This window comes from Pseudonaja textilis, chromosome 2, assembly GCF_049901715.1.
Source record: "Pseudonaja textilis isolate UNSWEBS1 chromosome 2, rPseTex1.2, whole genome shotgun sequence".
In the NCBI taxonomy this organism is placed as follows: domain Eukaryota; kingdom Metazoa; phylum Chordata; class Lepidosauria; order Squamata; family Elapidae; genus Pseudonaja; species Pseudonaja textilis.
Window position 1 is genome coordinate 78848902 of NC_141991.1, and position 22110 is coordinate 78871011.

At 38.4% G+C, this 22110-nt stretch overlaps 1 protein-coding gene across 12 annotated transcripts in view; it reads right to left on the minus strand.

Moving 5' to 3' along the window:
- The window catches only part of TCF7 (transcription factor 7), a 153217-nt gene extending 132227 nt beyond the window's left edge, over positions 1 to 20990 (minus strand). For all 12 annotated transcript variants that reach the window (XM_087924384.1, XM_087924386.1, XM_087924385.1 and 9 more), the window contains exons 1-3: positions 19170 to 20990; positions 18996 to 19062; positions 18050 to 18156 (exon numbers count right to left, since the gene is read on the minus strand). In XM_087924384.1, the coding sequence (XP_087780510.1) occupies positions 18050 to 18156; positions 18996 to 19062; positions 19170 to 19415 (420 nt within the window). In that variant the 5' untranslated portion in view covers positions 19416 to 20990. The remainder of the gene's footprint in view (positions 1 to 18049; positions 18157 to 18995; positions 19063 to 19169) is intronic.
- Between the last annotated feature and the right edge of the window lie 1120 nt (positions 20991 to 22110).

Sequence of the window (22110 nt, forward strand, 5' to 3'; positions counted from 1 at the left end):
AATGTTCTGCTTCCTTCTACAATGCAATGAACATTTCATTATTTCAAAACTACTTACCTGAGTAAATCATGATTAAGAGTTGTCCTTGTTAATGTTTGGAATCTGCTCATATAGTGGGCAATCAAAATAAGTAAATGTGTCTTCAGAGATATCAAGAAATAAAATGCATTTTAACAAATATGGAAATCAAAATCTTGTGGCCATTTTCACTAATCTGTCAATATCAATCTCCTTCAGTGCTGGAGAACTTAATCCCAAATAAACCATAGGATTAAGTTACACAGAAGTTACCCTAAGCAATTTCTTCATCGAAATTGAAAGGAATGAATAGAACAAAGGAATGAATAAACAGGGAACAAAGAATCTTAGGCATTAATTATTTAAATTGGATATTCAGAAATAAATGTCTACTACTGTCTACACATCCAGCTTCTTATTAAGCCATGTTTTGTTTAAAATGTGGAATAAACACAATTCATTTGATTTGTACAAAATGCAAGTCCAAAAATCACATTATGATAGTTGCATTCAGTTTGTCTCCAGATTGTGATAAATCATCTGAATCAGTATTTAGATTTATTTCACATGAAGGCAGCCTAGGAATTAATAATGAATGTATTCTATTTAGAACTAATGTATAAAAATTAATTTTTTATTAATGAAGTATGTCAGAATATCTAATGTACATTAGGTAACATTGTCTTGAAGTTGCTAGCAATTGCAATTATTATAACTCAGCAACTTTAATTGCTAATATAAGTTAAATATAATTGCTGATACGTGAAGATAAAACTTTTGCATTAATATCAGCAGACAAAGATTGCATTTTTGTTTGAATTTTAATTGAAATTTAAGCTAGAGAAGTGGTAAACTTTCTTAAGGAAACTATTTCAAGAACATCTTCTTAAATACCTTTCATAGTGGTAGTATACCAGAAAATCAAAGTTGGAAGAAATTTGAACATCTAAGTCATCTAAGTCAGCCATCATTCCCCATATAAATATTTCAAATTCTGGGACAGGAGAACTGGTTACTGCCTATAAAACATATTTCTCCACACTTATTCTGTTTCGAACTTCTGGATTCTTTTGCCTTTGGATTATTATTTAGTATAACAACAATAATAAAATAGCAAAAAACTTCGGTGCTCAGATATTAAAATACAATTAGAAATCCATTCAGACCAGCATTACATAAGTCTAGTTTAAACTTGGAGAGATGGGAACAACTGTCTGACCAACCCATACACCAAATGTATGGGATGGTCATACATCATAGAATATGTGAATTGGCAGGGATTTTAGGTCATGTAACCTGACTTTATCTTCAGTGACGAGGAATCCAACTATTCTAAACTAATTATTCCACTGTTTAACAGCTCTTAAAATCAGGAAATTCTTCTTAATAGCATAAATGTTTTTTCTTTTAAATGTCAACAAATTGGTCTATATCATGCTTTCATTTTCAAAAGTCCTTTGTAGGCCACTATCATATCTTGCCTCAATCTTATCTTTTGCAAATTGACAAATTCAATTAATGTATGGTTATCTTACTGAAATTATTATTTCCAGATAAGTAAAATTTGATAAGTTTTGAGAAACCCATTATAATCAAAATAGCATGTAAGTAGAACAGCAGTCTAGACAGATTTCACTGCACTAAACTGTAGTTTTTAAAAGTGAGGATACAAATCTTTGTTATATTAATAGTCTGAAAATGGCTGAAAATTAGTCAAAAATAGCAACTTTATGCTGATGTTCTTTGGTATTAAGTCAGTCCTAATTTTTTCAAGCCAGAAGGCAGCATGATTCTAATTTTTTGTCATCAGTTATAGATACAGGGTTGCTTCAAATTATCAAAATACATACGTACCTACACACAAAGAAAAAAATGCCACAATTTTAGAGGTAGGAAAGGTGAGATATAAAGAATAATGGTTATATGTACTGCTCAGCTTTTCATGTTACTTTTCCAACAGTAATATTACTAGATAATGAGAGTCAGGCTAGATTAAGCTTTTTAAGCTAATAATTACAGTAAATAGCTAGCTAGAAATCCTCCAAAGCATTTCAATATTTAGCAGACAAATGAAATTTGTCATTATATTTGCAGTTCATTAGAGAGTTTATTTAAGCAATATTGTTTATTTATTATGGATACCGGTTTTCCCTCTTGTGTCTGTGTTAAAAAAATAGAATAATCAAGTGTTTTGACCATAGAGTCCAATCCAAAACAACATACGAAGAGCTGACTGCTTGACTTTCCTTGAATGAACCCAACAAAGGAGAGTCCACCATTCTTTCTGAGTAAGAATTCTTTTTGTGTTATTATGAGTAGTGGAAGAACTGATAGAACCTACTATTATTCTTTAAATGCATTTGATCTTCCAGGATTCCCTTACACCCAATTTTCAATGCAACAGAAATAATTTATTAAGTAATAAATTTATTTTAGTTGGAGAGTCTGCCTGTGTATCCTAAATGAAGAATCTCTCCAGATCTCAAACTACCATAGCCTTTAATTATGGTCATACAAGGAGTCATAAAGACTATCTTGCCCAGGAAATTCATATTTCTTATATTACTATTTATTTTATTTATTGATTTGATTTGATTTGTCAATCGCTTACAAGATAATAGCTATAAGGATAAACATACTTATGAATACAAGAAATGAGTACATATAAGAAAAATAAAAGAAACAATAGGACAGGGACGCTTATGCACGTCCCCAGTAGAGTGAGAATGCCTTATAGGTATGTCTTAAACTCCAATTCCCAAATGGCCGGTCAAATTTCTGGAAGAAGGCAAGAACGTCGGTCTCCATGTAAAATGCAGTATGCAAAACCTCTCCTCCCTCTGTGCCTTTCAAATATCTGTACCATTCTTTTCAAGTCAGCTCAGTTAAACTCAGCAAAAATGCTGCCTTTTCCCAGAGACACTGTGTACTCATTTAGTTCAGAAATCTCTTTGTAACTTCAAAGTGAAAGTTTCTAGGATGTTAATCGGTAACATGGATAAGCCTTGTGGGTTTGGCTTTTGTTTCCTCTTCTAAAAAAGAAAATAATAATAATGAAAAACTTGAATTGTGCCATTTCAACAAACATCCTTCGGCTTTGTTCAGAAGGGTCATAACTTCATGTCAATCATTATACTGAATGTAAGTACTGATATATGATGTAGCTTGTTGATGTACAATATCAGTTTGAGAGGAAATATTCCAAAACAGATAAAAAAAAATACTTCCATAATATTTTCTCTTGGCTTTGTATAGCATTTTCATCATAAAGGCAGGAATTGAATTTGATGCTTCCTCCTGCCCATATCATTTGGAATATTCTGTAATTTAAGTTACCATGTTAGTTAACTTCACTTATTCATTTTGTTTCAATTGTGTTTTATATTTCTTATCATTTCTATTTGTACAGCATTCTATAAGTTGTTTAATCATGATTGTTCTTTATTTAGGTGAAGTTTAAGAGAAAATACCTTGCAGGGAGATATTCACTGAGCTGAGCTGACTGTAAGATATGCACATTATCATCACCTGGACTTTAATTAAACTAGTCTTCTGAAATATCAATTCCTTTTGACAATCCACATGTCATGATAACTTTACTAAAGTTTGTGATTGCATTCAATTTTTCTGTATCTAAAAATGCTTTATGTAGTTCACAGATCTTGAAATGTATATATTGTATTATAGTAAAAGGTAACATAAGTTCCTTGGGAAAAGGAAGATTTATTTATTTTCTTCTATTCAGTCATGTCTAATTCTCAAAGACTGCCTAGACAAGTTTTCTTGGCAAGTTTTTTTTAAAGTTGTTTGCCATTGCCTCCTTCCTAGAGCTGAGAGAAAGTGACTGGTCAGGCCACCCATAAAGCCTATAGCTGACTTTATTCCTAAGGCAGAACTAGAATTCAAGGTTTCTCAGTTTCTAGCCTAGTGTCTTAATCACTACACCAAACTGGCTCTAAATGAAGAATAAAAGGCTTCAAGCAAACAAGATGTCTATTTTAAGTGAACAGCACTTCCAAATAGACATGATATAAAAAAATGGAAGAAAGATATAAAAAGAAAAGAAAAAGAAAAAAGAAAAGAAAAGAGAAAAAAAAGAAAAATATTTTACACAATGATCAGCTATCTTTAGAAATTAACACTATAGGATTTGTTAGTGACTAGCAATTAACCTGACTTTAAAAAAGCACTGAACACAATTCTGTCAACAGGTAGCACAATATCTATTTGCTTCAAAATCAAGTTCCACAGTTTTTATTGTTTAACAATAAAATTGCCGTAGAGGTGAGAATCCTTCAAATGTTGAGCTGGTAAAAAAAATAATGAAGGTGTCAAAGTATCCATAATTGGCAGCTGGCAGAAACAGGGCTAAAACAAGTCTACTATTGCTTCTATACAAGCATGTATGTCCATGAACAAAAGTTTACCAAATCTTCAAATCTATTCACAAGTACATGATTTGATGTGTTCAATTGATTTGCTAATTTAGTTGGCTAATTTGATGAAATCATCTTTGAATCAAAGGTTTGCACATAGCCTTAATAGGGGTATTTTGCTTTAAACTCTAAAACAAAACTGTGCTCTCTGTATTTTCACCATGGTGGCGTTGGAAGTTAAAACCCACCCCCTCCTAGAAAAATGAAATATTTTAGGATATACTAAAAAGGCAGAATATTTCCCCTAAAAGAGAAATAGAAACTCAGAGAGGCAGACACTCACCCCCCCCCCACCTTTCTTAATGGACCATTAAGGCTTGGGCCAGTCTATTCTGCATAACAAAGAACTACCTCCTTCAGGCAGAGCCATTTAATTGCCCTTCATTGCATCACCCACCAAGTTTCGACCAAACTTAGCACACAGATAACCTACAAAGCTAGCTTGGACCTGTGACAGCAACCAATCAGGATACTCTTCCTGTGCTCCAGGAAGTTCAAAGCCCAGAAAAGGCATAAAACCCAGGGACTCTCAGCATCACTTCCCTTTTCACCCAGGATCTCCAAGCCATGTGGTCCTGTTCATCAATAAACCATCTTTCCAAGTGGCTTCCATGTTTCCAGTGTATTTTTCCCCACTTGAAACTGAACCCAGAAAGATATTTCTTCCAACAGTGGAAAAGCCACACTATTTGTGTTCAGCAAAAGTGGCTTCTGTGCCTGGGCAGAAGCTGATGTAAGAGAGGTAGATTAAAGTGGAATTATATGCTTCCAGGCCTTTGCAAGGATCTTTAATTCCTTGAACTAAAACTAAGAACTCCAAGGTGTAGGTGTTCTAACAGAATAGCATAATAAGGGGCGCTTCCAGTGTAGAACCAGGAGAAAGATAGCTGAAAATAGAGCAGAAACGTGAGCCTCTATTTCTGAAGAAGCTCCCATGGACTTTTCTGGACATACATATTATTTTGAAAGAGGAGTCATAAATCTTGGAACTCAAGAAATGGCCTCCCATTCTACTAGGGTAAAAAGAGGCTACAGTTCATTTCTAATATGCAAAGTAATTTTTTTTGTATGCTAAAGCAAGACAAAGATAGGTTACATTTTGAATTAAGCAAATGTTTCTTCATCAATGAAAGAATCAGGCTGAGACCAAGAAAGAATTTACCTTATGTTACCTAAAAATAGGCAAAATGAACCAACAAATACCTATGGCAGGGTTGTGCAACTATGGCAATTTTATGACCTATAGACGTAGAATTTCTGACCCATCATGGTTGGCTCAGGAATTCTGGGAGCTGAAGTCCATAGATTTTAAAGTTTCCATAGTTGTCCATGAGAAGCCCCAGATCTTTTCCATTACTCACATACCCAAATCCAAAATTAACGAACTAAAATGCTTCTTCAAGTCTTTTTACATGTTTATACAATATATCACCAACCTGCTGTAGGATGCAACAATGTTCATAAAATACTCTCAGGTCTTAACTTAAAGATGTTGTCATAGCAAAGAAAAAAGTTTAATCTGATCAAAATTTTGACGTGTCTGACCTTTAAGGGTTGTAACCACCTAAAAGGCAGATCTACCTAGTCCTTAAGACACCTCAATTTGTTTTTAGACATTTGTACCATTAAAAAGGGGATTTACTTTGACTATGTTTTAAGGGAAAGGGAATCAGCTAATAATACTAAACTTCATACAGGTTTGCCATAAATCTCTTTTCCTCTGTTTTCATAAAGCTACCTTTGCAAAGAGGAAAATCTGCAGGAATAAATTGTCATGTACAGTATTTACAAGATGGTTAATTCACACATCATAATAAAGTGAAATGCAATTGGTCTGAGTTGGGTTTAGTATGTAAACCCTGCAAACTCAGCCAATCTATTTCATAACTGAACAACATGCATAAAATATAGTACCATACCTTGCCTGACAAACCACAGCTAAGCTATGTTTTTCATGATACCGAGCATGCTCAATCCAGGATCCAATCCAAGTTCTTTTGCTGCCTAGAATGAAGCAGCGAGTGGTCCTCAAGATATTTAAGCCTCAAGGTCTGTCATGGGGTGGTGGTACCTGAGACATAAAGCTCCACAAAATGCTTCATCTCTTCTGATAAAATAAATAAATATCTCCCCTCCCCTTTGCCCTCCTTTTTTGACATCAAAGGGTAGCTCCCTTGGATATCTAATTCACTTAGCATAACAGCCCTAATTTAACTATTTTAGAGAGAAAGAGGGTTGGGCCTCTGTGCCTTTAAACAATCTTTTACTTTTACTTCATTGTTTACCCAATTCCATCCAAGTATGGCATTGCTTCCTTTTTATTTTTCAAAGGCTCTGCTTTGGCTCTCATCATCTTACCACAGAATAAAATGAGTCTGCTGTTAGACAAGATGGTTAAAACTACATTAAGATGGTCTTATTCGAAGAAGTAAGAATCATCAGACATTTACCTTGCGTGTTATTCATTTAGCTGTTTTACAATAAAATAAAAATATTTGCACTGTTTGTCCTGAAAGCCAAGAAGAAAGAAAGATATTGTAGGTTTAATTCTTAAAAACTAAGTTGCATTGTTAGAAAATCATTACACATATGTAGGATAACATCTGAATGCATTTTAAGATTTAAATAAATAGCCCAGCCACATTTCTCTAATGGCCAGAACATATTCAAAGCTTTAAAATGAATGCAGTTGCTTCCAGAAAATGCCTATATGAGAACCACTGAGACATAGTGGCTAAGGGTTTGGACTAGCAATAGGAAGACTAGCAATAGGAAAGTCAAGCTTCAGCAATTAGAGCCTCCTTGTTAACTTTGGGCCAGTTATTCTCTCTCAGTACATCTGCATCCTGGGTTGTGGTTGTGGGGGAAAATAGGGTGTGTGTGGACTGCTGGGCATGCTGCCTTGAGCATCTGTGCAAAAGGAAGGATATAAATTTAAAAATACATTTACACAAGCAATTTACTGTGCTGGAAGTGCATCATTTGAATTTAGCTTATAGAATATGCTGTACAGCAATCTGGATTCAAAGAGGAAAAGACAATGTGGAGCACATGAGATGCTTTATGGAGCATCTGGATTGTTCTGCAGCTCTCTTGGATACTTTGTTATTTCAACTATTCAAATATTACCAAATTTGGGGGGAAGGAAGGAAGGGAAAGAAGAGCATATATGGTGGATATCAAATGCTAAGAAACTTAGATTTGCAAACAAAATCTCTATCCATGTATATAATCTAATTGCCAGAATATCAGCAATCTCCCAATTAAACAACAACTATCTTCCTTACAGTCAAACATGAGACTCATTCCTAAATGATTCTGTGCAACTTTTTATATAAAAACCAACAGCATAAGAATACCTAAACATTCAGGCCTGGATAGAATGGTAGGTTTTAAGCTTTAATAAGGAAAGCTTGCCTCCCCTTCAGTAGCAATTTGAGGAACAATGAAAACTACAATACAGGAAAATAAAAATTCAGATGTATCCACAGCAGAACCTGGAAAATGTGGATATTTCTGAAGACTTAAGATTGTTTTTAGTTTTAGTTTACTTTATTGTCATTGCACCTCATACAATGAAATCAAACACCATCTTCAGTGCACATCATGACCATGAAAATAAACACAAACACACATCCTTCACCCTCCACACATTGAACAGAAAACCCCCGACACCGCACCAATACTGCAGAATTCAAAAGAGCTACTGCCCTGGGATAGAAGCTGTTTTTCAGCCTATTTGTCCTTGTTTTTATTATTCTGTACTGTCTGCCAGATGGTAATAGTTCAAAAAAAGGGTTCCCAGGATAAGATGGATCTTTGAGAATGTTTTGAACTTTCTTAAGGCAGCAGGAACTATAAAACTCTTCCAAAGAGGGGAGAGGGCAACCAATGATCTTCTGGGCAATTACATTAACCCTCTGGAGTGCTTTCCTATCTGCCACTGTGCAATTAGCAAACCATACAGAGGTGCAGTATGTTAAAATGGTCTCTATGGTGCAGTGGTAGAAGGTCACCAGCAGTTTTTCATTCAGGTGTTGCTTTCTGAGAAGTCTCAGGTAGTATAATCTCTGCTGGGCCCTTTTGACCAGGGCTGCAATGTGGGCACCCCAGGTCAGGTCCTCTTTTAGGGTAACACCCAGAAACTTAAAACTTAAAACTAAATTGTGAGGGAGATTGTATGGATGCTCCTACTGGAGCTTCAGGCTTAAGCCTTAAAATCTTTGTGTATCAGAAAGCACTTTGAATTATATTCAGAAAAAGTAACTTATGTTCTATCAGTTGTGTTGAGGTGTTTTAGGCCAGCTACAATTTGCAGACTGTTTTCCAAGGCGTGTTCCAAATGGACTGCATTGCAATTATCGGTTGCTGAGGTTATAGGTGCATGTGTCACCAATTCCAGCTATGTCTCTTTCAGGTAGAGCCATACCAGGTTCATTAGCCAAAGCTGACAAAAGGTCTCCCTTGCCACAGAGGTTATATCCCTGTCCATCAGGATGGGAAGATCCTCTGACTGTGAATCTGTTCCTTCAAGGCTGAGTAGAACAGTGTGCAGAAGAGCTGAATCCTGTTCCTGAAATCAGTAAAAATGTTGAATTGCTAACTTTTTCTCCAGGGCCCAAAAGTTATGGCTTGAAGAAAAATGTTATAGCCTACAGTCTCTCTCAAATTATCCAAGTCTGAATGTACAGGGGATGAAAATTATAGTTATATATAATCTGCAGGCTGATGTCAATTGAACTCCAAACTTACTTTAATTCTCCCCCATGGCTTTGGATATGTATTAAATAACATGTGTAATAAGATGCTATTTTATGCCCTCCCTTTCGACAAGCCTGATGCAGATTTCTCTCAATATGACCATCATATAGCACTTAAAGGGATTGGAGAAATCATTCAGAGAAGTCTTTTGCTTCCTCTGAATGATCCTAAGTAATATTATGGTCAACAGTATCCAAGACCATCAAATGATCTTAAAATATCAACAGCACTACACTTCCTTTACCCTTTTTCTGGCATTTAAATGAATCTACCTCTCCAAGACCAGATGCATTACATCTCAGGGTACTAAAGGAACCGCTGCAGATGATCACAGAACCCCATTCCTGATAACCTTTGAGAACTTCTGGAAGACTGTTGAAGTCCCATATGGGTTAAAACAAAAGTTGTGTCCATCCTCAAGAAGGTGAACAGTGCAAAGTTCCCAGGCAAATTACTATAGGAGCTTATTTGTGAGCACTACAGTTAACAAGGCTAGCATTGATGTTCTGCAACTACCTAGGTGAAACTTATCGCCTTTGATATAGGTACAAATTTAATTGATTGGGGTGATGCCACACATGTGATGTATCTGGATCTCAGCAAAGCTTTCAGCAGAATGCTTCATATATATATTTTTATAAAATATAAGAATTTAGGCTAGATAATACTATTGTTAGATGAACTGACAGTTTGAATAAAAACTCTGAAAAAATGATCATTAACTGTTGTACTTCAGCTTGGAATGAAGTATTGCATGGCATGCCAAAGAGTTCTGTTCTAATCTGTTCAAAGATTTTACTAAAGATGAGATAAATTTACTATTTATTTTACTGAGTTTATACATCTTTTTAGACATGAACAGCTCTAAATTGTCTACATCCCACTTCTGTAAGTCAGCTTAAAATGGAACAAAAAGCAAAATACATCAATTTTTTATTATTATTATTATTATTATTATTATTATTATTATTATTATTATTATTATTATTATTCCCACATCAATTTAATACAGAACGAAGGTCTCTTTGCCGAAAGTAATGGACCATAATCTACCTGTAGCTCCAATGCAGTGGTTTGTAGAAAAACCAGAACTGGGAAGGTGGCTAATTCTTTGCATGAAAGAGAAATGTTCCAAAAAGATCTAAACAGCCTTGAAACAAATGGGATGGAATATAATAGAGAATAATATAAAGGACTGCACCAAGGTAGGGGGAAAAATGTAAGGCACAAGAAAAAGATAGGGCAGAGCTGGCTGGATAGTAGTACAAGTGAAAAGACACTAGATTATTATTTTTTTAACTTCTGGTAAAACATGGGCCATCAGTAGGACACAGCTATTAAAAAAGCAAGTGTCTCATCGGGGGCGCATTAATAGGATTATAGAGTGCAAATGATGGAAAGTAATTGTCCTTTTCAACGCTGCTCAGACCCCATTTGGGTTTCTGTGTCCAGTTCCACATGCTATTGTTCAAAGAGGACACCAACAAATCAGAGGAGGCCTACCAAAATGGCAAACAGTCTAAAAACCAAACTCTGTGAGGAATAATAAATAAAGGATTTGAATATGTTCGGCCTTCAGAGAACACTCTCTTGGAAGGTTGTTACAATAAAAATGCAGTGGCCTTGTTTTCTATTACTTCAGAGGTCAAGAGCAATGCGTTAACATTAAACAGAAGGAGGTTCATGAAGACCCCCACACCCACCTCAGAAACTATTAATCAGAGGAACAAGCTGCCACATGATATGGTGATGGTGTGGGAGATGCTCAAATGGAGCCTAGACTGAGCCAGGGAATTGGATTAAATGCTGTCTAATTTCCTTTCTATCATTCCAAATATATCAACTTCATATTTGCTTACTGCACATGAAACTATTTGCTACATGAACAGGCTAGCTGGGATATCCCAATCTTCCCATTTTAAAGGACTATACTAGGAATGGATAAAGTAATAGCTTTCTATGTACATTTTTGGCATTGCTTAATCTTAAATGTGCTATTAATTATGTGAAAAAGAAATTAATGCTTTTATCCTCCACAGTCAATCATGTCAAGGGCCTCTGCCATGAAATCACTAAATGGTTTTGGGCTAAAAATTTCCTGTTAGCTTCAGTTCATCCATGTATATAATAAAGGGGGCAAAAAAATAAAACCGACTTTATTTATAAAGACGCTGTACAAATTGCAGTGAAATGCTTTGAACCACATGAAAACTTTACAAATATTAAAATGTATTATGACACTACTCTGAGCCCATTTCTTATGCTATTTCATTAGCAAGCGAATTGTTAAACAGTTAATTGTTCCTTGGCTCAAGGAATGCAGGCCAAAGGCAAAAAGAAAAGAAAAAAATCACTGTACTTTTCTCTGCCTCTCTTTCTCACCCACACACACACACACACACACACACAAACAGCAACTGCTCAATCCTGATGGCATAACTGATAATTAATGGAGAAAAAAAGAGAGAGATGTTGTAAAAATGCTGTTAGTAATGTTTTTAAAACTATTCAATAGTTAATGATTTTAAGCCATTTAATATTTAACAGTTTAGCCAAGAACAGTTTTAAATGTCTTTGAAATGTTGCCCCATCTGTATTAATATCTTTGTCCTCCGAAATCCAAAGCTGATCCTCCCGCCCCATAGAGATCAGAATAATTAGTTTTCCCCATGCTGAATATCAATCTCCTTCTCTCTCTCTCTCTCTTTCTCTCTCTCTCTCTCTCACACACACAAAATGCACCAACAAGTGTAGTGTTATGATAATACATAACACTAGAAGATGTTTTGGAATCCTAAATGAATTTACCAGGAAATGTGACCCATCCTGTCTACCTTTGGATAAAAATACATGGATTATTGATGTCAGATTCTAAAACATGAATATCTTTGATCTTTCATTACTGTGGCAGAAGTATTCTTAAGTAATTTATTAAAACATGAACCATAATTGGGAAAATATGAAAAACGTCAAGAGAAAATATTATAGTATTAACCCCAGCATGCTGTACATGGTTACATGGACCCTGATAAACAAACTGTCTGCTTGCACATAGATTCCTGCAATATATAAGAAGACAACATAAATCTAGAAACCCTTCTATGCTGTTACACCAATTGATGCACATCTCACCTTTTCTTCTAGCTAGCAAATGTTGCTATTAGCACAAAGTTCCCACCTAATACTGGTAGATCAATCCTTGAAGGACTCTCTCTGCTCAATTGCCTTCTAAAATTCCTGAGATCTCCAGAACACTATAAAGATCAGGGAATTGCAAGACATGAGGAGCAAGCTATGCCAGTCTCTTAAGAGAATCCCGTAATGGTATGCAGGAGTCCACATTTATCTGGAAGTGAAGGCCCTTGTCTCCGAATTATTGATTGGTTAGTCCTAGTGCGGTTTTGCCTCCTGCCTTTGTTTCCTCTTACTGCTTCCGTGTTATTATCTGTGTCATAGGACTGCTAATCAAGCAAGCAGAGTTTTTGATTCCCTAGCCACTACTGGGACCTGCTTTCTCCAACCAAGTCTGCCTGGAACAATTTTAGGAAAAAAGGAAGTTCCCTTATAATGCCCCAGTTCACAAACAATGCCATTTACACAATTCATTTCAGACTTGTTTAGTAGATAAGCTACAGCTACTTGGGGCCATCCATATTAAGGAATAAAACATGGTTTAGAAACAATAATAATATGAAAAATATACCTATATCCACAGGGGTTTGATGCAATTGATCAATTAATTCATATCGGTTCAACTATTGGTCTATTTGGGGCAGATACATCATGATCTCTACAAAAACAGTCCTACACCAAACGATTTAGCCCATCTACAAATAATGGCTAATGCTTATTTCACTACAGCTTCGGCTCAAGACAGCCCTGGTAATTGTGTTGCTATCAGATGCATGAACAAAACTAGCAATTCTTGAAATGGGTTAAAAAATTTTTTTTAATGAAAATTGGTAATAAATATCGGTGTTAGGTGGATTTGCCACCTTCATTGTTTATTTGATCTGGATTGCACACAGCTGCTTTTTTTAAAATGCAGAGTTGACTGGAGTTGGTCAGCATCCAAGGTGAATAAAATAAATAATAAAAGACATTATTGATGAGACCATCTATTTTTCTTTGAAGGACTCAAGTCGTATGCATGACTGAATGGCCATTGTGTTTCCTCAACATCCCTGTGTTGTAACTTAGGCTAAGAGATCATGTATGGATCAGAATCCCTCACTGAGCTTTCTAAATACATAGCAATTTGAATTTGGATCACTGCAATTCTAATCTGGCAATTTAACCACAACAGTGGTAACTCCTGTACTGTACATTCAACTGACAAAACAGTTCTGCATAGCTATGCTTATTTTGTTGATGATGTTCTGCTTTGAATGGAGCTGCCTTTTAAAGGGCTAGGCAATAAGATTGCAAGACCTTTTCAGCGTGCTTAGCTGCTGCCTGTGGCGATTCACATATTATGTGAATCACAAGCAGCCTATTAGTTACATTAAAAGTTCTCAGAATGGGATGATCCCATAGAATTTTATAAAACAACTATCAGGCAAGCATTGCTTACAGAACCTTGAAGAATGTGGCTTGAAAGAGATATATACCTCAGGTATCAGTTAATAACAGCTGAATAGCTACTACGCAAATATAATTGTTTGTAGCTTTTAGGAGAATCATGCACAGGAACTTCTTGTTTTTTAACAACAAAACCAAGTGGCCATCCTATGCACACATGCTGAGATAGTTGGGGACGGCTTACAAAGCAGCCACCCAAGCCTAGGAAAGGATCATGTTTCTTTAACCATGTTAAGAAAGATACTTTGTAGGTATTTCTATATGTTGCAAAGCACCTTTTCCAAAAGATTTGCATTGATCGAAACAGGCTTTTTCTAGTCTGAAATTTAGCCAGAATATTTCCTCCATTCTCCGTTACCCCAATAGAATTAGAATTAGAATTCTTTATTGGCCAAGTGTGATTCGATGCACAAGGAATTTGTCTTGATGCAAATGCTCTCAGTATACATACAAGAACAATTTCACATATTATGATGCGGAAGTGCTAGCGAAGGAAATGCCAGTGATCTTTCTGCAGAACAGATAGCCCACAAAGTTGATCCAACAGAAACTGCCAATATAATCCATAAAATGGAGTTTTGCTCCATTAATTAGTGGTAAGGATAGTATCTCTTGATATATCTGTTGGGTAAATCTCTTCAAGGCTGTGCTTTAAAATCATTTTACATCAGAAATGAGAATGATGTTCCTACAGTTAATTCTTCAACAGGAAAGATAATTTTAGTATATGCGGGAGGGACAATTTGCAGAAAAATTAGAAAAGGTGATTTACAACAGGCAGGGAATATGACCATAGCACCTGTCTGCAATTCTTTATAGCGGTTGCATCCATTGCTTTAATTTACCTGTAGATGACTGAGAGAAAATTCAAAGGCCAGTGAAACACTCTAAAATGAAATGTCTCCTTTTCCTGTGGTTTTTTTTAAACACACTGTTGCTAAAATCATTTTCTTATTATTAAAATTTTTTGACAAAAATATTTTTTAAAACAAGGCTACTACTTTTCAGGAAATGTCAGAATTTCTGGAATGATAAAACTAGAATATTACTTAGTGTAAAACTGGTCCAGGGAAGCCAATTAAAACACGGAACTGCTTTACTATCAATTCCAATGATTTCTGAGCAAAGAAAAGCTTACACTGAACTTTTAGGCGGTCACTTGTATACAATCTAATGATCAGTGCTAAAAATCCAATAGTGCCAATTGGTTGTTAAGCCGACAGGATAAATAAATGTTTATCTCACTTTAAATGTTACAATGCATTTAAGGGGCGAGTACCAGAATTGTTAACTTGCACAACTGCTACCCTGATATTAATTTCTTCCTGGTTTCTAGCAATAGGTACAGTTTCATTTACAGACATATTATTCCTTTAGCTTACACTGATTTTTTTCCCATTGATAACCACCTTTAAATCCTTTGATCCTAGGAAGGAAACTGCTTGAAATTTGCTTCTTTATCTTTTTGCTTATTGCTTTTATATAAAAAAAAATGACCATAACAAGTTGCCACTGAGACAGAAAAGTTGCAGAAAGGAATAACCCAAAACTATCAAAAAACTAAAACACACAAGGGGGAGGGAGGCAGAAGTAATTTGGGTCCTGGAGATTAGGAAATTTAACATGTTCAATCCAAATAACTTCTGATACAGTCTACTGTTTTAATCAAATGTATTAACTCAATACATTTGCCGCCACAATCTTGACAGCTGCTGCCAGAGATGGAGATAATAAATTATTGGCAGTCTTTTTAACTTAAATGGCAAAGGCACTTTCATTGGCATAAATACCCCAAAATATCAATTACTAGGTTATCCGGAGAGAAACTGTTACTTTCTGTGTGTGAGCAAAACACAGGAAGCCAAAAGACAGAATGTTGGTAATGTCTACCAAGCTCAACCCAGGATTTTCTTGTTCTGTAGAATTCCCTTGGATTCTGCTACCATCAACACTTCAGACCTTTTCCCTTGTCCAGATCTGAAGTCTTGTTTTTTTTCCAAAGTCTTATTTTATCTAATAAATATCTGAAATTGAAACACCTCTCTTTGACACCAGCTAGCTACCCAAAAGATCTGTTCTCTTTAAGGAGGGAGAAGACAGTGCTAAAGTTATACTTGACAAAACCCAAACAAATACTCAACCTAAGCAAAAGCAATGGTTTTTTCTGACTTAAACATTCTATCAATTTCTAGTGAGCGCACAGAGTGTTGCATTTCCTCGACTGCATTTCTTTTGACACTGACCTTTCTTGAACTTCAGTCAGACCCTTGAGATGGAATCACAATGTTTAAAGCACAAAACTCCCCAAGATCTGAAGTGTAATCAAGTTATATTGAAAGGGCAGAGAAATTGTCCTTAATTGCACCATCCTATGCATAGCGCAGTAGAAACAATCCCTTTTTGATTAATGGGCTTACTTCCAGTTAACTGTGTAGTAGATTGCAACCTGAAGGAGCAAATCTGGGACTAAGCCCCATTGAAATGAACTAGATTTATTGCTGTGGAAACCAATTTAGAATTCTAGAATAAGATTGCAACTGAATCCTTATATACTTGGGGTTAAGCTGTAAGAAAAACAGAGCCACACTTACAGCAACATTTAAATCTTCCAATTAATCTTCCAAATGGGAAAGTAGGCTTCACTGAGATCAGTAGAAGCACAAAAGAAAGCCTTCCAATAATTGCATAAAAACAATTGCAGGAAAATGGCAAATAAGAAAGCAGGAAGAGGTAACACTTTATAAATGTAGACAAATATAATTGTCCCAAGATAATGTTGCAAAGTCCAATCTGAGTTGGTCACCAGGACCAGAGGTTTGTCCTTCCAAGCTTTTGGACTTGTGCTTCTGGGAACTGAGGACTCAGATTGGACCCTGCAACATTTTATTATGCTGATCAAGTTGTCCCTTTTTTTTTTTACTAGTAAGAAAGAAACTACAGGCAGCTTTTTACAATATAGAATCTAAATTCTACAAACCTCAAACACATCCTACCAGCAGCCAAATCCATCTGATAGCCACAAAACTTATCTGTAACTAGCTAGGCCAAGATCACAGTTTGCATTATGATTATTTGTCAATAAGCACAAAACATTGCCCTGTTGCAAAGAGTGTTTCGCAGAATACTAAAAATAGTTTATTTATTTACTATAAAATAGTAGCACTATTTTTAAAAAGCCTTTTTCATATATTTTTGCAATTCTTATTGAATGGAGAAATGTTTACATTTACAGCTCTCTAGAGGTTGAAGAAAACAAAAGATATTTTAAAAGAAAATATAGGATACACATTTTATTAATACCAAATACAAATACACTATATACTAATACCAATAACAAATACACTATATATCAAATAATTTGTATTGATATATTTCCTGACATCCAACTATAATATGCTCCCTACTTCCACAGTGCAACAAAGCAAATTTTCATTAAAACATTCCCCCCACTCTAATATAGGCAGGATACAATGTACTCTACCCATGTGCCTGTTGTGCCGTAATCTTACAAAATAGGCAACAAGTTCATTTCTAACCCATGGTCACTAGACCAGTTCATGAACACCAGTTTTGCCTTCTTAAAATAATCTCTACGCTAACTTACTGTGCAAAGAGAGAATAAAAAGTGAGGATTCAGAATTCAATTCAAATTCCTCTGCTTCAAATTCAGGGAGATTTACTGCAGAATGAGCCTGATTAATAAAAACTTCAATCTCTACACACACAAATACATGATTTTCAGAGCGGACTGCTTTCAACCAAGTTGAATCTTTGGCAAGGGGGAGGGAAGGAGATACATGTCCTGTAACCCTCATATTTATCTGGAAGTAAGTAGGGCTTTTCATTTACTAGGTACACATTTATAATGCCTGCTTAGTTTAAGGTACATTGGGAAGGAAAAAGTCATTTTACCAAAGGAGATTTAAAAAAAAATAGTCAAGGAACGGATCCTTAACTGGGCCATTTCTGATCAATTTACTTTTTAATCACTTTGGTACAGTAGAACAGTAGTAGCAATAATACTATAATTTGCTAATTTGCTTTACATTCTGGGGTGATAGGAAACCTCCCCACATAAGCAAGTATGTATAGCAGCATTGCAAGGCAAAGGAGGTATTGCCTAAAAGGCCACAATCCCTTCTAATGGAACCCATCCACGTTAAAAGTTTTGAAGATTAAAGTCGTTAAGTTTAGTCTTGAAACAGGATCACGTAGACATATTGTAAAAATTTAGGAATGGGATGTGTACTCACCAAAGGTGACATAGATCCATTTGGCAGGTAAGGATCAGACAGCATGAGGAAAGGGTATCCAGAATAAGGAGATCCTTTATACATCCCTGGGTCCTGATGTTTTAAGCCTGTTAAAATTCAAGTCCCTGGTTAGGATTTTGTCTCAGAACCAATCTCCCCCCCCCCCCCCCACATACATTTGTTGCATTATTTGTGCTGGCTAGCATCTGTGAAGTTTACCTGACCTTCAACTCCCCATTACCGCCACTCATGAATTTGCAACCTATCTGGTGGTATAAGGAAAGCCATGAAGGAAAGGACCAAGTCCCAGAATGCAAACAGTGTGCAGATGTGCTCATTTCTCCACCTTGGTTAAACTGGTGCTCTTGGTCAATCGGGAGTGGGGTGCATTCCATCCCAGATATTTGTACCTGCCCCATATTTCTTCCCCGAACTTCCAGGGTGGGGGTGGGGGAAGAGTTTCACCCCTGCAAGGAGCTCACTGTGCCAACAGCGCCCAGGCCAACTTTACATCCTGGGATGCAATACTCAATTATGGGGGAAAAAAAATGTGTGTGTGTGTGTGTGTGTGTGCCCAAAAGATGGGGGGGGGGGGGAAGGAATGACAGCCTAGGGAGAAGCACCTTTATGTTAAGTTTCACTCGCCTGCACCCTTGCAGGTCAGGGCTTTCACGAGCGGTGCGGAGTCCCACTCCGGGCGCGGGCGCGAGGCGTTTGCCCGCTTTGATTTAGCTGCGAGGCATTGACGTTTCCCCGCGACCACGAGGGCTGCCAAACCTTCCCCCTTCTCTCCCCTCCCCTTGGTGGTCATGCTCCCTCCCTCGAGGCACGGAGGGGAGAGGAAAAGGTGGGCGGCGGGGAGAGGACGCGAGGAGGAGGAGGAGGAGAAGAGCGGGCGCTCTCTCTCTCTCTCTCTCTTTATCCCCCCACCCTCCCTGAAACTGACCATCATCCATATGATCCGGGAGTTTTTCTGGATAGACTCGCTGAGGCTCTTGCAGCCGCCGGATTGCCTGCAAAAGGCGAGGAGAGAGAAAGGGATGAAGATCGTTTTTTGTTTTGGTTTAAAGTTTAGCATAAGAGGGGAAAGTGACCCGGGGCGGGCGGGGTTCGGTCTCACCTCGGAAAGGGCTCCTGCAGCGGCTCCAGCCACGGTTGCTGCTGGGTTGGACGCCTGACGGTTGCTGCTGCCGCTGCCGCCGCCGCTGCTTTCCGACTCATTCACCAGGGATGATTTGAGGTCAGCCAGGTCCCCCTCAATGAAGGCGTTGGCCTGGATCTTCTCCTCCTGCTCCCCTTCGTCCTTAAAGGCGATCATCTCGTCGTTGGCTCCCAGATCATCGCCTCCGCCGCTGAGTTGGGGCATTTTCTTCCCGAGCCAAGCCAAGCCAGGGGGGGAGGGAGGGGGGGAGCGCGAAATGTGGGGCGTCGGAGCGGCGCCGGGAAGGACAGCGGCGCACTCCGGTTCCCCCTTTCTTCCTTGAAGAGGGAGGCAAAAACGTTGCGCGACCTCCTGACTCTCGTCGGGGCGCTAGCCTAGGGAGGGAGCTGGGGTGGGGGTGGGGGAAACTCTGCTTGCGGTCTAAAGCAGGACGAGCAAGCGGAGGGGTCGAGGTAGCGATCAACCGCTTCCCACCCCCCACACCCCTCCGCGGTCTTGGGTGCCCCTCCCTCTCTCCCCAGCCCCGGGAAAGTTTGACTAAGCAGTCGCGGCCGGCCGGCCGGCCAGCTAGATAGATAGCCTAGCCTGGCTGAGAAAGCTGGAGTAGCAGGAGCAGCAGCAGCAGAAGCGGCGGCGACTTTCGCTGGGAAGGGGAAAAAAAAAATACACACACACACACAAAACAACCACCCCGAGCAGCAGTCGAGCTAGCGCTGTTAAAGTGCGCGGCTCTGGAAGAACACTGGAGAGCCCGAGCCAAAAGACTTTCAACATCAAAGCCGCCGCCGGCTGATTGACAGCGGCGGGGCGGGATTGGAAGACTCTGTTCTCCCGCGACGCGCTTCGAGCCTTAAAGAGACAGCGCCCGTCTCCTCCTCCTCCTGCGCGGGCTGCAGGGGATGCGCGCGACGGGCCCTTGAGAACCGACGCTCCTCGCCTCCGTGAGGTAAAGAGCGGCAGCCGTGCCTCCAAACCCTTGGCAGGGCCGGAATACAATCTCGGCCAGAAAGAAAAAGAACTTTCCCCGCTTCCTGACGAAAGTGGCTCGCCATCCGACGGAGTGGCGCACTTACACGTGTCGGTGCGCAAGTCCTACGCAGACGCCGCCGTCCCGTACGCAGACGGTGCAAGAGAAGGAGAGCAGCGGGGCGAGCGAACAATGGGGGCTTGGCTCCGGGCTGCTCCCTTCTACTGCAACCCTTCCCGACCTGGTTGCCTCCGACAACTCGCAGAATTCCCAGTCAGCTCGTCTCACCACAAGGCCATAGTTGACTGTGGATTATAGGAGATGTCGTCCAACACGTCGGGAAGGAAAACATGTTGGGAAACCTGTTTTAATGCCACAGCGTTAATCTGTAGGCAATTCCCTTAGAGAAGGAGACGGTGGTGGTTTTTATTTTATTTTATTAATACTATGTGCTCTTCTTAATATTCACTTTTTAAAATCCCCTTCATCGTTTCGGAATATACCGTGTTAAGTTTATGGACCCATTCCTATGTTACAATCACAACCCGTCCGTCTCTCTCTCTCTCCCTCTCCTTCTCTCCGCCATCTGGATGAGTTCACAGTGGGGTTTCTTTCTGAGCAAAGGGTATTGATTGCTGTAAGGGTCAGATCCCATAACCATTTATTTGGAAATCATCTCGGGAATGGAACTAGGATGGGTGCACTTATCAGACCAAACCATGATTTGTTTTACCATTGTCACATAAAACAGTTGACTAGATTAATGCAACATGCTAAATAATAATTAAAAAATCCATGTTATGGCTCCAATTAATCACACCATTTCCTAGTAAATTCATATGAATTACAACTATTTCTATATCACTCGGTTATGCTATGTGAAATAAAACCAGGTCTTTCTGACATCCAGTCACCCAAAATTGCAGGGCTGTTTACAGCTGTTGTTCTAGCAAGACATGCCTGTCTTCCCCACAGATCCTAGACACAATTTTCTTAATTTTAATGGCACCAACTTTTAAATAAGCAAGGGTTAGATTACATCCTTAATTGCCCTTATTTTATTGTGTTTTATATTCTTAATGAATGGGCAGAACTATTTTTTAAATTAAACTTGGGGTTTAGACTAAACCCAAACTAGTCAAACAACAAGAAGCATCAGCAGTTATTATTAATAACGACTCAGCTTTTCCAGCTATGCCTGAAACTCTAAGCCACATTTTTTGGCACATTGAACCAATGAGACTGACTTCTGAGTAAATCAAATGTGGGCTCTATTTCTGATATTTACCCCCTGCCTGCTTCCTTCCTTTTTGGTCTCATTGAGTGCAAAGAAGCTCAACTAACCTGGGTCCGAGAGATGCCCAATTATGTTTGGGGTGAGGCTGTTTTGCGCTGTGAATGGGCAAAGCCTTTCTCGCTCTTTGTGTGCCGGTCAACTGGCCATACAGTGCTAAAAGCATTTATCTAAGTCTGATGGGGTTTCCAGGTTCCCGAAGCCCCCATTCCCCCCCTTAAAAAAAATCAGGGAACTCCTTTCTCCCCCCCCCCACATTTTTTTCTTTTATTTTCCCAATTTCTCCCCCTCTAGTATTGGCGATCCCTCCTGAAATAAAGGCATGTAACACTGGATCTCAGATAATGATTACTTTTCCTAACGTGCCCCGAGGGTAAGGAAACATGAAATAGCAACTTTTCAGCCGGTTTTCAAACCACTTAAAGCGGGGGTGTCGTCCAGAGGCGGGGTGAGGTGTGAACTTGGGCGACATTTTTTTTTTCATTTGGGGTCCTCCTCACAGTCCCTGCTACTCACGAGACCGCATTTTCCGACCTGGCGCTCACAAATTCCTGCATATGAAAAAGTTAATGGATAGTAAAACTCTCCGACGAGAGAGACTCCCGCTCCTTTTCATAGCGGGACAGCTGCGGGTCTGT